Source organism: Anolis carolinensis, chromosome 4 (assembly GCF_035594765.1).
Source record: "Anolis carolinensis isolate JA03-04 chromosome 4, rAnoCar3.1.pri, whole genome shotgun sequence".
Taxonomy (NCBI): domain Eukaryota; kingdom Metazoa; phylum Chordata; class Lepidosauria; order Squamata; family Dactyloidae; genus Anolis; species Anolis carolinensis.
The window spans coordinates 183,919,737-183,932,102 of NC_085844.1; the positions used below are offsets into that span (position 1 = coordinate 183,919,737).

General features: G+C 45.6%; 1 protein-coding gene across 2 annotated transcripts in view; it reads left to right on the top strand.

The window, feature by feature from the left end:
• Nucleotides 1-241: 241 nt before the first annotated feature.
• Nucleotides 242-12,366, top strand: part of ptch2 (patched 2) — a 60,725-nt gene continuing 48,600 nt past the window's right edge. Inside the window, exons 1-2 of one of the 2 annotated variants that reach the window (XM_003220264.4) lie at nt 242-790; nt 2,902-3,094. In XM_003220264.4, coding sequence (XP_003220312.2) covers nt 656-790; nt 2,902-3,094 — 328 coding nt within the window. In that variant the 5' untranslated portion in view covers nt 242-655. Of the gene's footprint in view, nt 791-989; nt 2,228-2,901; nt 3,095-12,366 lie in introns of those variants that run through there. The other variant, XM_062978361.1, reaches the window with a different exon arrangement.

Genomic DNA, 12,366 nt, shown 5'->3' on the forward strand with positions numbered 1-12,366 from the left:
AAACAAAAGGCGCTGGTCGGGGCTGCCTGTGAAAATCTGTGGAGCAGAATTCCTGTGTGGGGAAGGCCAGGCTCTCTCTCTCTCTCTCTCTCTGCTTCCTTCCCTCTCTCCCTCCCTTTCTGCTCCTGCCCTCATTGATTTGAGGCGGGGAGGCGGGGGAGGCGGAGGCGCTGCCTGGGTGGTCTCCCCTCTCTCCACTTTGGTGAGCTGTTGCTTAGCAGCTAATAATAGGAGATGTTTGCGGAGTAATTTGCCTCTTCCTCGGCCAATGGGAACCGGGGCACTTTCCCATCAAACCAAACCTTCCTCCTTTGCTCCCCCCTCCCTGTTCGGCTCCTCTTTTCAGGATCTCGGAGAGGGCTCTCGCTTCCAAATGTTGGTGGGACGGCACCGGAGGCACAGCACCGTCGCAGCTGAGAACGAGCCTGCCGCCGCCTCCGCCTCTGCCGCCGCTGCCGACCCGGGTCTGCTGCCTGCCTGAGGCGCGCGTGGAGGGCAGGGCGCATGGGGCGCGCGCGCATGGCCCCCGACTCGCCCCCATAATGTCCACGGGGCCGCCCCGCAGGAACCGACGCCGACGCCGCGCTGAAGGCTGCCTCCCGCCTGGATCACGGCGCCCTCCCTCCCTCCGCTCGCCCCCGGCCCACCCCGGAGCATGGCTGCCCAGCGGACGGGCCCCGGGGCCCCGGGAGGCAAGGCGGACGCCAAGGCAGCCCAGGCAGCCGCTTCGGATCTGCTCCGGCGCCCCAGCTACTGCCACGCCGCCTTCGCCCTCAAGCAGATCTCCAAGGTGAGCCCCGGGCGGAGACGGAACCCGGGTGCGCTTCCCACGGAGGGAGAGAAAGGCAGGGAGCCGAGAGGAAGAAGGGAAAGGAGGGAAGCAAGGGAAGGGCCTCTCCAAGGCCCCCAAAAGCCCCAGGGATGGGGAAGGAAGGAAGGAAGGAAGGCAGGCAGGGAGGGAGGGAGGGAGGGAGTCCCTGAAGGATAAGGATGAAGGGAAGCCGGGAGGGACGAGGGGAAAGGAAGGGAGGCCGAGAGGGAGCAGGGAGAACGGGAAAGAAGGCAAAGGCAGGGAAGGGCCCTTCGAAAGCCCCCCTCCCGGAGCCCAAGGGATGGCAGAAGAAGGGAACGAGAAGAGAAAGGGAAGGGAGTCCGAGAAGGAGAAAGGATGAAGGGAAGCAGCGAGGGACGCGGGGAAATGAAGGGAAGGGAAGGGAGGCCGAGAGGGCGCAGGGAGAAAAGAAAGGGGAGGAAGGGAAGGGCCCCTTCAAAGGTCGCCAGGAACCCCAGGGATTTGTGTATGTGTGTCAGGAGCGACTTGAGAAACTGCAAGTCGCTTCTGGAGTGAGAGAATTGGCCGCCTGCAAGGACTTTGCCCGGCGGACGCCCGGATGTTTTGATGTTTTGCCATCCTTGTGGGAAGCTTCTCTCATGGGGAGCTGGAGTTGACAGAGGGAGTTCACCCTGCTCTTCCCGGATTGGATTGGAAGGGCTGACCTTTCGGTCAGCAGTCCTGCCGGCACAAGGATTTAACCCATTGCAGGGATAGAAGAGGAAGAGAGGGAGCAGGGAGGAAGGGAAGGAGAAGGGAAAGGGAAGGGAGTCCGTGAGGGAGAAAGGGTGAAGGGAAGCAGCGAGGGACGAGGGGAAATGAAGGGCAGGGAAAGGAAGCAGGCAGTGAACGAGAAGGGATGAAGGGAAAGGAAGGGAAGGGACGAGAAGGGAAAGAAAGCGGAAAGAGTGGAGAAGGAAGGAAGGAAAAGAAACCCCCGGCCGTCCCGCAAGGAGCCTGGCGGTGGTCCTCCTCGGAGGCGCCTGTTTACGGGAAGGGAGGCGGGCGGGAAGGTGCTGGGGCCGGGCGAGGAGAAGGCTCTCCCTCCGGAAGGGGCGCTTCAGCTTGGCGGGGCCAGGAGCGGGGGGCTCTGCTCCGGGGCGAGGGCGAGGGCGAGGGCCGGGCCAGGCGGAAGGGCGGCGCAGGGGACAAGAGGCGGCGGGACACCCACGCTGTCCACGGGCTGCCGCCTGACTCCGCGGGAACGTCCCGGGCCGTGGCGGCTGGATCAACCCTTTCCCCTTCTCTGCCAAAAGAGCTGCGGAAGCCACAGCAAACTTCAGCTCCCATGACTCTATAGCAATGTGGGATTTCCTTCCTTGATATTCTCGGGGACATGGCTGTGTGGAAGGGCCCTGGATCTGCCTCCAGCCCCCTTCGGCAAAGCTATGGCTGGTTAGTCCACTCAGCGTGTCCAGTTGGGATTGCAATAATCATCGTCTTCATACTATTTATGTAGATACCTCTTTCCGCTCTTAAGGGCCTGCTCAGCCAGAGAGCTCCAGCATCTCACCAAACCCCATTCAAGCAGGGGAGCCCAGTTAGGAGCTTGAGTGGGACTGGAGCTGCAAAAACAGACCTTCCAGAGGAAGCAGAAGGGAGTCCCCCCCCCCCCTTCCATGCAGCCCTATATCCTAGAATATCAAGACAGAAAATCCACAATATTCGCTTTGAACTGGGTTATCTGAGTCCACACTCAGATAATGTAGGATTTTCTGCCTTGATATTCTGGGATATAGGGCTGTATGGAAGGGCCCCCACTTGCCAAAACCTATGTTGTGGCAGGGTGGGCCTTTTTTCTCTCATCCTGTGGCCATCTTTAGGGCCCGTATCTAGAGGTGACGCTCCCTGCTTTTTCTCTCCAAATTGGAAGGGAGAGGTAGCAAAGAGGGGAGTATGGGATGTTTCTAGCAAAGGGGAGGTCACACGCAGGCACACACTGGGCCACAGCGAGGCACAGAGCCTTCTCCAGAGGCTCAAGGCCTGCCTTCACCCCCAAGGCCCCAGGGAAGGAGTTGCTGCGCCCCACAGCAGAAAGGCCTTGGCTGACTCTCTGTTTCTTTCCGCAGGGTAAAGCCGTGGGCCAGAAAGCCCCACTGTGGTTGCGGGCCCAGTTCCAGGCTCTGCTGTTTACACTGGGATGCTGGATCCAGCGTCATTGTGGCAAAGTACTTTTTGTGGGACTGCTGGTGTTTGGGGCGCTGGCTCTTGGGCTGCGTTTAGCCTCCATTGAGACGGATATTGAGCAGCTCTGGGTGGAAGGTAAGGTTTATTTTTCTGGGTGATGTGAATGCCAAAAGGACTGCGTAACATTATGGGGGTGGGGTGTGTTGGGGTGCATGTGGAAAAATTGTCTGACACAGTAGGAGACGTGGATTTTAAGTTCATCCTGAAAGAGCCTTTCAAAAGGAGATGCTGACAATTGGTTTTGTTTCTAACCCACACATGTGTATGAATCCAGATTTGTGTGTAGCTTCTCAATTTTGGAACTCAGTTTTGATATCTTCAGGACACGTAGTAAGTCTCAGATCTAGATTTACTCTTGAAAACATGACTTCCATTTGAAGGCCACTTAAGGCTTCAAGGCATTCAATATGATGACGAGTTTCCATATTTTAACTCCCCCCAAATTAAATCTGAGTTTGTAGCAGTGAAGAACTTGAAAGTATGGTTGTAAAATATGCAGTAATGTTTACAGAGCTACTTGGCAAAGGAAGAAAAAAGGATAATTGCACAGGGAACAGCCATACCAGGCCCTTCTTCCGTCCAAGTCCTCTGGTGTGCATGAAAGCTGAATGGGAATGTGTGGGTGTCCTTGTATAGGTCCAATCGAGTTGAAGGATGTTTGTCCAGAACATTTCCAAAAGCAGTTTTAAAGCCATTTCACTATTTCCATTGTCTAAGTCATAGATCTTGGGAAAGTTGGGATGATTTGCCTTCTGTGGTGTGCAAAGGATGGGTATTGATCCTCAAAGTCAAGCGATGGAATAAAAACATGTATAATTTAAGGTATTATGCAGTCCTGTGGAATGTGAATGTATAAACTGGAGAATGTGGGCTTCTCCTGTGCTTTTATGGGGAAACTACACTATTAACAACTGTGCCTGAGATTATAGTTTGGATTTACATGAGTAAGTCAGTTCTGTTCTGAGGATTTCAATAATGATACCACATCTTCATAATAGATAGTTTCCAGCACTTTAAGAAAGCAAATCCAAATGTTTTGATACTTATTTATTCAATGCAGTTGAATTCTGCACTTCCATCAGGATACCTAAATTGTTTTTGCATATGGTTTCCATTTAGCCCATTCAAGGACCATATAGATCCAGACTTTTTTCAGCTTTGGCTTTCAGACCCAATTTTAGTTAGAAGAGGTCATGGTGATCCTCTAGCTTGTCTTTCTCAGTTAGTAATTTCCTTTACTTTTTTGGCCCAGGCCTGTTTGGTAATATTTGGTTCCATATGTGAGAAGTTGTGATATATTGGGAAGCTGTGAAATAAGGGTAGCAAAAACGGTATATGCCTCTCCCAACAGCCCAAAGAGTTAACAAGTCTTTTTTTTGAGAGAGAGAGTTGGTTTTTGTGTTGAACTTGTTTCCCAAGTGTGTACATGTGTACGTGTGTGTGTGTGTGTGGGGGGGGGCTCTTTCTCTGCTGTTCTGCTTGTGTGTGCCTGTGGTGTTGCTGTGATTGTGCGCAATTCAGATCTCTATCAGTGCAAATACATGCCTCCACACAGACAGGTATAATTAAATTCTTCCCCACATCTCAGAGGATATGGCTTTTCTTGCCACCGGGCCCTGCTTGGTGCATTACATTATTGATATTAAATCCTAAATTGCCTTTCTGAGGGTGGTGCTGAAGGAAGGGATAATTACTGTCTCCGTCTAATGAGCTGACAGTTGAGGTTTGACTAGGGCCACACTCTTCTGCCAGCTCAGAATGGAATCAGGTTGAAAGCAAACAGCTGAAAGTTTTTTTAAAAAGGTCACTCAGGAGCAAATCCCAATTTCCTACTGGAACCATTTGATAAAAATGATGCCTTTGTTATTAATAGGTTCAGTATGCAATTTCTTTTCCCTCTTCTCCACGCTACCATCAGCTCCTGGGGCCTGCTCCTTGCTTTCCACCTCCTGCTATTGCCGTCTCCTCTCTTTTTTTGACACTGGGTTGTGCTGAGTTTTCACACCCTGGGATTTTTATTTTATTTTATTTTACTTCTTTTGCAAGCAGCCTGGGAGCTTTCCAAGAGCAGATGTTTCTCTGTGATGACTGTCAGCGATCTTTGGCGCTCCACACCTCCTCCCCCTGCACAACCCCAGCTCCATGTGTGGTCCTAAACTACTCTTGGATTTTGTTCAACAATAGAAGCAACTTTACTCTTCCACCCTCCCACTCCCTTTTAAATAAAACCCACACTCACACGAATGCCAGTAAAGTTTACCCACCTGTTTCACACACTGAAGGGGGATTGGAAAGAGGGGGAAATGCCTCAACCTTAGACTTCTCCCCTCCCCTCCTCCTGGCTTCTGCCTCACAGAGGCTTGTAGCAAAAAGGAGATCCATCAAAACCTGCAGCTGTTAAACATTTAAAGAAGGGAAATCCCCCCTTTGTAACCAACACGTCCCAGCCCAAATCAAGAACATCCCCTGAGAACCTGCATAGTTGGGCTTGTACTTGTTTATTGCTTTTGATGCTGACATTTGCTCAGCCTTCAGAAATGATTCTTCTGTTTTGCCTGTTGCATTGCTGGCTTGCTAGGTACACAAAACTATAGGAGCACAGGACCTAGCATTTGGCTGACTGTATGTGTGTGCATTGAAGAGGGCAGCCAACTTTGTGGAACTATTTTTTCACAATGGGTTTTGCTACAAATGTTATTCAACATATAATAATTTTGAAAAAAATTGTCACCATTTTTTACTTTCCTGTATTAGAAATTATATACTGCAGCAATAATAGTGCAGACAGCTGTATTGTAATATACCAAGCAAAGAATGGGACATTAGCTTAGCCCTCAGCTGGTTGGCATTTGCTAAGTGGCGCATTGCAATACTGCCTTAATGTTGGCTTGTTGTTGTGTGGCTTAAAAAAATGGCAGGAAAAAGCTGGCATTCAAGTTGATGTAAGAAAATATTAAAACTGCAGATCTTATTGTCTTTCCTCTCTCTGCTTTACATTCCACAAAACATTGTTGAGATTGCTTGGTTGTTGTATGTTGTAGGTTATTTTTGTCAGAAACCTGTGATCCTTTCAGAGCACTGCTATAAAGATATTCAGATTTACATTGCATCTCTTTTGACTCCTGCCGGTTGCTTGAATCAGAAATTGTGTGCCATCCATGCTTTTGTTTTCTCGATCAGAAATTCTTCAACTTAATTCCTTTTGACTTCATATTGAATTAAATAAAGAGCTGATTATATACAGGTGAATCTACCTGTGAATTATCTATACATTGAGCTGTATTGTATAACCAGGCAAGAATTATGGCTGTTGTTCCGAGACCTGGTTTTGTTCAAACCATGCCTTTTACCACCTTTGATTGTTTTGATTTGAGCATAGCTCTATAGGCATGCCTCATGGGCAGAGGTGGGGGAAATTATATAAAGGCCACATGCTTGTGGTGGGTGGGGTTGAAGCCAAAAGTGTGGGTGGGCCAGACCCAAAGGGAGGCCGACCCACCCTGTTCCTCTTTCTGCCATCTCCTTAAACACATTCTTTCTCTTGCACTCTTTCTCTAGCTCTCCCCCTTCCCACTCAGCCTGTTCCCAGGGGAGAGACAGATTACACTTACTAGAGGTCTAAATTGATCACTTACCCCTGCCCTTCCATTACTCTGGCTCCTCACCTCTTTCCCCTTTGCCAGAGGCCTGAACTGATTGCTTACACAGGGCTCCTCCATTCCTTTGCTTCTCGTTTCCCCTGTAGGATGCCACACACACACACACACACACACACACATCCCACACCTTCATGAAATGACATTGAGAGCCAAATACAATCAGGCCTCCACATTAGCCGGTGCTAGGGGCACCAGACCCTTGCAAAAGTGAAAAACAACAAAAAACAGTATTTCTAACCTGAGAAAACACATTTCTAGGAATCTAAAGGTCTTCATGTGCAAATCTATGGTAAACCTTGGCTGGAGGCTACCCATAACATTGCAATGAAAGACACAGAGATTCCTAGAGAAGTGTTCTATCTTTAGGTTCTTCAGCATGACTGCATGACCAAATTCCATGGAATAGCACTGGATTCTGCATTCTGAAGCTGGATTATATGGCAGTGTAGATCCAGCCAGTCATTAGTTGATGGTCCATGAAGAATTTATAAGAAGGCATTTATAGGAAGGAAACAAAGAATTGTAGCCAATGGGCACAAATATGGATTTTCCTGATACACTGGTAACACAATGAAGCCTATCTCTAGGGAAAGGCTTCTTCCAATTCAGAAGTACACATTTTCTCTCTGCAAATACATGTCAATGACAATTTCTCAGCATTGTGTAATACACTACAATCAGCATGGCAAGCATTTCTGGAAAAAGATGCTTATGTCTGCTTATGATTGTTTGCAACCAAAAGCTGGCATGCAGACATATAGACTAGTAAGGATAATGCAAGTTCCCTCACCTAGGGTACATTTCCACAGTAGTATTTATACATATTGGCACCACTTCAACTGCCATGGCTAAATATTATTAAATACTGGAATTTGTCATTTGGTGAGATACCTGTGCTCTTTGGCAGAAAAAGTAAAGACTCCTATCACTCCATGGTATTGAGCTATGGCAATTAAAATGATGTCAAACCATATGTTTTCAAAGAAACTGCTATATACATTGTAAATAGTTGCCGATGTGTGAAAGGATTACATGATGTCCTTGGTAGATCTCCTTGATATATCTGGGATATATCTAAAGATGTACTCTGTGTTCACACTATTGAAGAGATGAAGAATGGATGAAGAGAAGAGATAGAAGAGCAGTTGTCTGTTAGAATACCTGGCTCTGACTGATTTATTGTTTCACCTTGGCTCTTATAGTGTTAGGAGCTCCGTTTCTGTCTCTCTCCATCAGTTCAGGTCTTACTGAAAGAGGCTGGTTGTTTTTCTGTTACATCAAAAAACCTCAGAATACCCACCAGGGAACTGTAGGCAATTAAGAAAGATATATTCCATGAACATCAGCCAGGCCTTATTAGGGCTGACATCTTATTCTTGGAAATTATGAGATAAACAGGACTGCAAAAGTTTGCAAATACTCTGGAATAAAAGGCATGAGTTTATGCTATGTCTGCCCAACAGAAGTCTCTACATTATGAAGAGAAAATTGGTATGACTAAAAAAATTAAAAAGCATTTTTAAAAATCCTTTAGTTAATAGCAATAGATAAGTGAGTTTTCAAAGACTATCCCAAAGTGGTTTGTTCTTTCAAATACCACAAATGGAAACACTTAATTTTCCCAACATGGAGACTAGCTTGCAAATTGGTCAGTTTTCCCCTTTTTCACTAGACCTTATTATTCTACTGAAGTTTACAATAAAAACATATTTTTTTAAAAAAACTAGTCCTTAGGTTGCCATTATTTAAAGGGTCTACTTTTAACTGTGGTTGTTTTGCCAACTGGTGTCTCATCAAACTACAAATCCCAGAATTACATAGCACTGTGCCATTACAGTTAAAGTGTGTCAAATTTCATTCATCCTACGTTCTACCCCTCTGCATCGATCGTGATCCATGGCTTAGTTCAGTGGTTCTCAACCTGTGGGTCCCCAAATGTTTTGGTTTTCAGCTCCCAGAAATCCTAACAGCTGGTAAACTGGCTGGGGTTTCTGGGAGTTGTAGAACAACTGGCTTAGTTAGTGACCTTGCATCTGGACAACTGCATGTTGTGTATGTATCTGCTTTTAAAAGGAATGTTTAAGGCTTCATCTGATGCAGAATGCCCCTGCTCAGTTACTGAATGCCGCACTAGGCTGAAGTAATATTAAACCAATTCTTTGTGATGTATTCTGGCTGCTCATTTGCTTCTGAAATTACTTCCAAAATATTGACTTAAACACCTTAAATATCTAGCAGCGAAAATAGATTTTGGACTGTCGCTTCCAAATTCTCAAATTTAGCAGGAGGTCAATTCATTGTCCCCAGTATGGATGAAACTTGCAGACTGTGACCCTAGTGAGAACCTTTTAAGTTATTTATTTATTTTTCTCCCGTTTTTCTCCCATGGCTCCTTCTTTATGGAATTCCTTCTATATTGAAGTGCATCAAGAGTGTTTGCCAACTCAGTTCTTCTGGCTGCTGGAGATAGACCTTTTTATCCAGACCTTTGGGTTCTTTTGATGTTAGTTGGAGAAATTTAAGCCTGTTGTTTGCTCTGTGATCCATTTATGGTAACCAAAGCTGCTCACTAGCATTGGTTATCTATTATAGATGTAATTGTGCAATTGTATTAATGTTTGAATTTTTCATTTTCCTGTTTCTAAGATGCTGTATGGTGGGGGGTTTTAGTGAAGAGTGTATTAACCTAAATGTGATAATCTCAAGTCAGTCTATCAGCTGGATAGATTATTATGGACCAATGGTATATTTGTTTCCCACATGTTTCCTTTATCTTCCCAATTGGTATGGGTATGGGGAGATTTCTTTGCTTATGAGAAAACCAAAGTGTTTTCCCCACAAATAGTAGATGACCAGATGATGAAACTATGTTTGACTTGTATCACTTCAGATTGCAAGTAGGAGCTGATATAATCCTGCCTGGTTGATTATGAAATCCCTAACTGGCCATATCAAGTGGCACAATTCGTTTAACCCTGATGTCATCCTCTGATTGTGAGAACTAAGGGTGCATCTACATTATAGAATTAATGTAGTTTGACATCACTTTAACTGCAGTGGTTTGAGGCTATGGAATCATGGGAGTTGTAGTTTTACAGAGTCTTTCATCTTTTCTGCCAAAGAGTATTGGTGGCTCACCAAACTACAAATTCCATGAGTCCATACCATTGTTCCACAGAAGGTTTAAGTGTTGTCAAACTACATTAATTCTACAGGGCAGATGTACCCTAACCCTCATTTGAAGTCTGAAAAGCTCCTCAACCAACACTTGTAGTAGCATACCAACACTAGTTGCTAAAATATTTTATTTTCATTAGGATTTCCTCCCACATACCTACACTAATCTTCTGTTTTAGTCTTAAAGGATTGTATCCCAGGGTGCTTCCAGACAGGAGTAAAACCCATGCCAGAGTGGGTTTTAAAAACTTGCATCAGCATGGATTTTTGCCTCCACAAGCTGCACAAAACCCGGGATTTCCCGGGCAGAGTGTTTAGATGCCATCCAAAACTACCCTTAAAATTAAAAAAAACCTTACTGGGCCACCATTACAGTGGTCCTTGAGGCCTCCAAGCACATAGAAATGATGCACAAGGAGACGTGGGGGGGGGGGGGGCGAGAAGGATAATCGCCCCCAAATAGTCCCAGGACTTCCCAGGGGTGAGTCCCCACAGGCCCAATACCCCATCAGGAAGGTCCGGATCTAATGTGGTATCTAATTAATTTGGAACAAAGCAGGTAAACCCTGCTTTGTTCCGAAGTAATTTGCTTTTTTCTGAGGTGTCATTTGGATGCCTCTGGTAAAAGCACAACAGGTCCTGCATTTTTGGGCCTGTCTGGAAGTGCCCCCAGATAACAGTTTAAAGAAGTGTTTGAAACCAGGCGTTTCATTATAGGCCAAGGGATGCCTAGTCAAGTGCAACTGGAGGTAGGCAGTTGCAGATAAACCTCACCAAAAAAACTTGCTATTGCCATAGCTATGACCACAGTAGGCTGCTCAGTGAGAATGAAATCCAAAGCCTGGAACTTGAAAACAAGCCAATAGTTTTGGAGGCAAAAGGTCACAGCTGATTTATAGGCTAAGGGTGACCTCAAAGGAAAGCAAGTTTAATCTTTAACCAGAACATTTTAGAGTAGCTGTGTGGCTGCAGGGTCTTTTTAAAGGTTGAGGCTACTGGGTGGCTATCCTGCCCAGGAAATATTTTTGAATTTCTGAGCATGTGGGGAGGCTTTAAAGGGGGATAAGAGATTTTTGCCAGCCAATACTGAAATAGGCATATATACTTGTACAGGTATCTTCATTTGGGAGCAGATATAGGCATTGGACCCCAGCTCAAGGTCCATATGAGAAGGAGTGGGTGGGTAGTATGCAGGGATATGTAAGATGCTGTTCAGCAAATCAATGGTTATTCCAGTTGTTGTTCTAAATTGACAGTCAGCAATCTTCAAGATGGCTTTAACATGTTTTTGTATCATAAATGAATCAATGGCTAGGTGACAATCAATATAAAATCTAAAATCTCACAAATACCTGGAACTATCATGAGATTTTAGATGGGATTTATATATAGCCCTGCCTCATATGTTTTAGGTGGCCTTGGACTGATGGTGCAATGGAGATAGTACAAAAGGGGGAAAGTTTTAATTAAACTATTTGGGCAAACATTTACATAGCTTGTGGAGTGATACAACTGCCATTATACATTATAGCCTGGAAGAGATCTCAAATTCAATCTTGGGGGAAATAAGAAAAGCTATATTTTGGACGTTAAATGTGAAGATAGTATGCAACTTGGGATCACTTGCAAAGAATTGAGACTATGATTTGGGCATATCTTGTTACATAAATATATATATAACATTGTTAACTTTTTATCTCAATCTCAGGATCTATTTGCTGGTGGTTTATATGAAAATGTCCTGTCTCTTTATCTGATAACCCTATCTGCCGATTTGAAAGGTCATCCCTTCACACACACACACACACACACACACACACACACACACACAATTTCTGTGATGCTTTCTTAACATTTATCAATTCCTAGAAATAACTAATTCCTAGAGACATAACCTATATCTGTGTACTTGGGGAGAGTAAAGCCATCTTTGCATTGAGCCAGACCTCTCTGAGCGTTTGAGATTGGGGATGAATCCATGGAGGCAGACCATATGTGGAATGTTGGATAGTTCAGCATATGTTAAATGGGGCTTTTCTACCCTGAACTCTCCTTCTGAACAGATAAATAAACTGTGGATGTCAGGCCTGCATACCTCACTCATAAGAGCAAATAAACAAGCCCCCAAGGCAGCTGAGTGCAGAGGCCAAGGGGACGTCAGCAAATGTGTGCAAGTAATATTCTTGGGTGGGCAACAGAGGTGGGTGGCCTGATGGCTCTCAGAAGCCTGTGAAGTGGCTTTGGTGCTGATAAGACAGAGAGGAAGGCTCTCAAAAGGATGGAAAACACCAGGAAGAGGAATGACATAGACAGGCCTGTAGTGCCTTTGCTATGGTTTTGTGATTTTGCATTCCCTAGAAGCAAACTGGGAGTGCAGCAGAACTAGAAAGAATTAGACTTACTTGAGTTTATGATGTTATATAGACTGTACGAAAGCTGTTAAGGACAAAAAATGGAGTAGGAAAACAAATGCCAAATTGGGTTGCTGTGAGTTTTTTGGGTTATTATGAA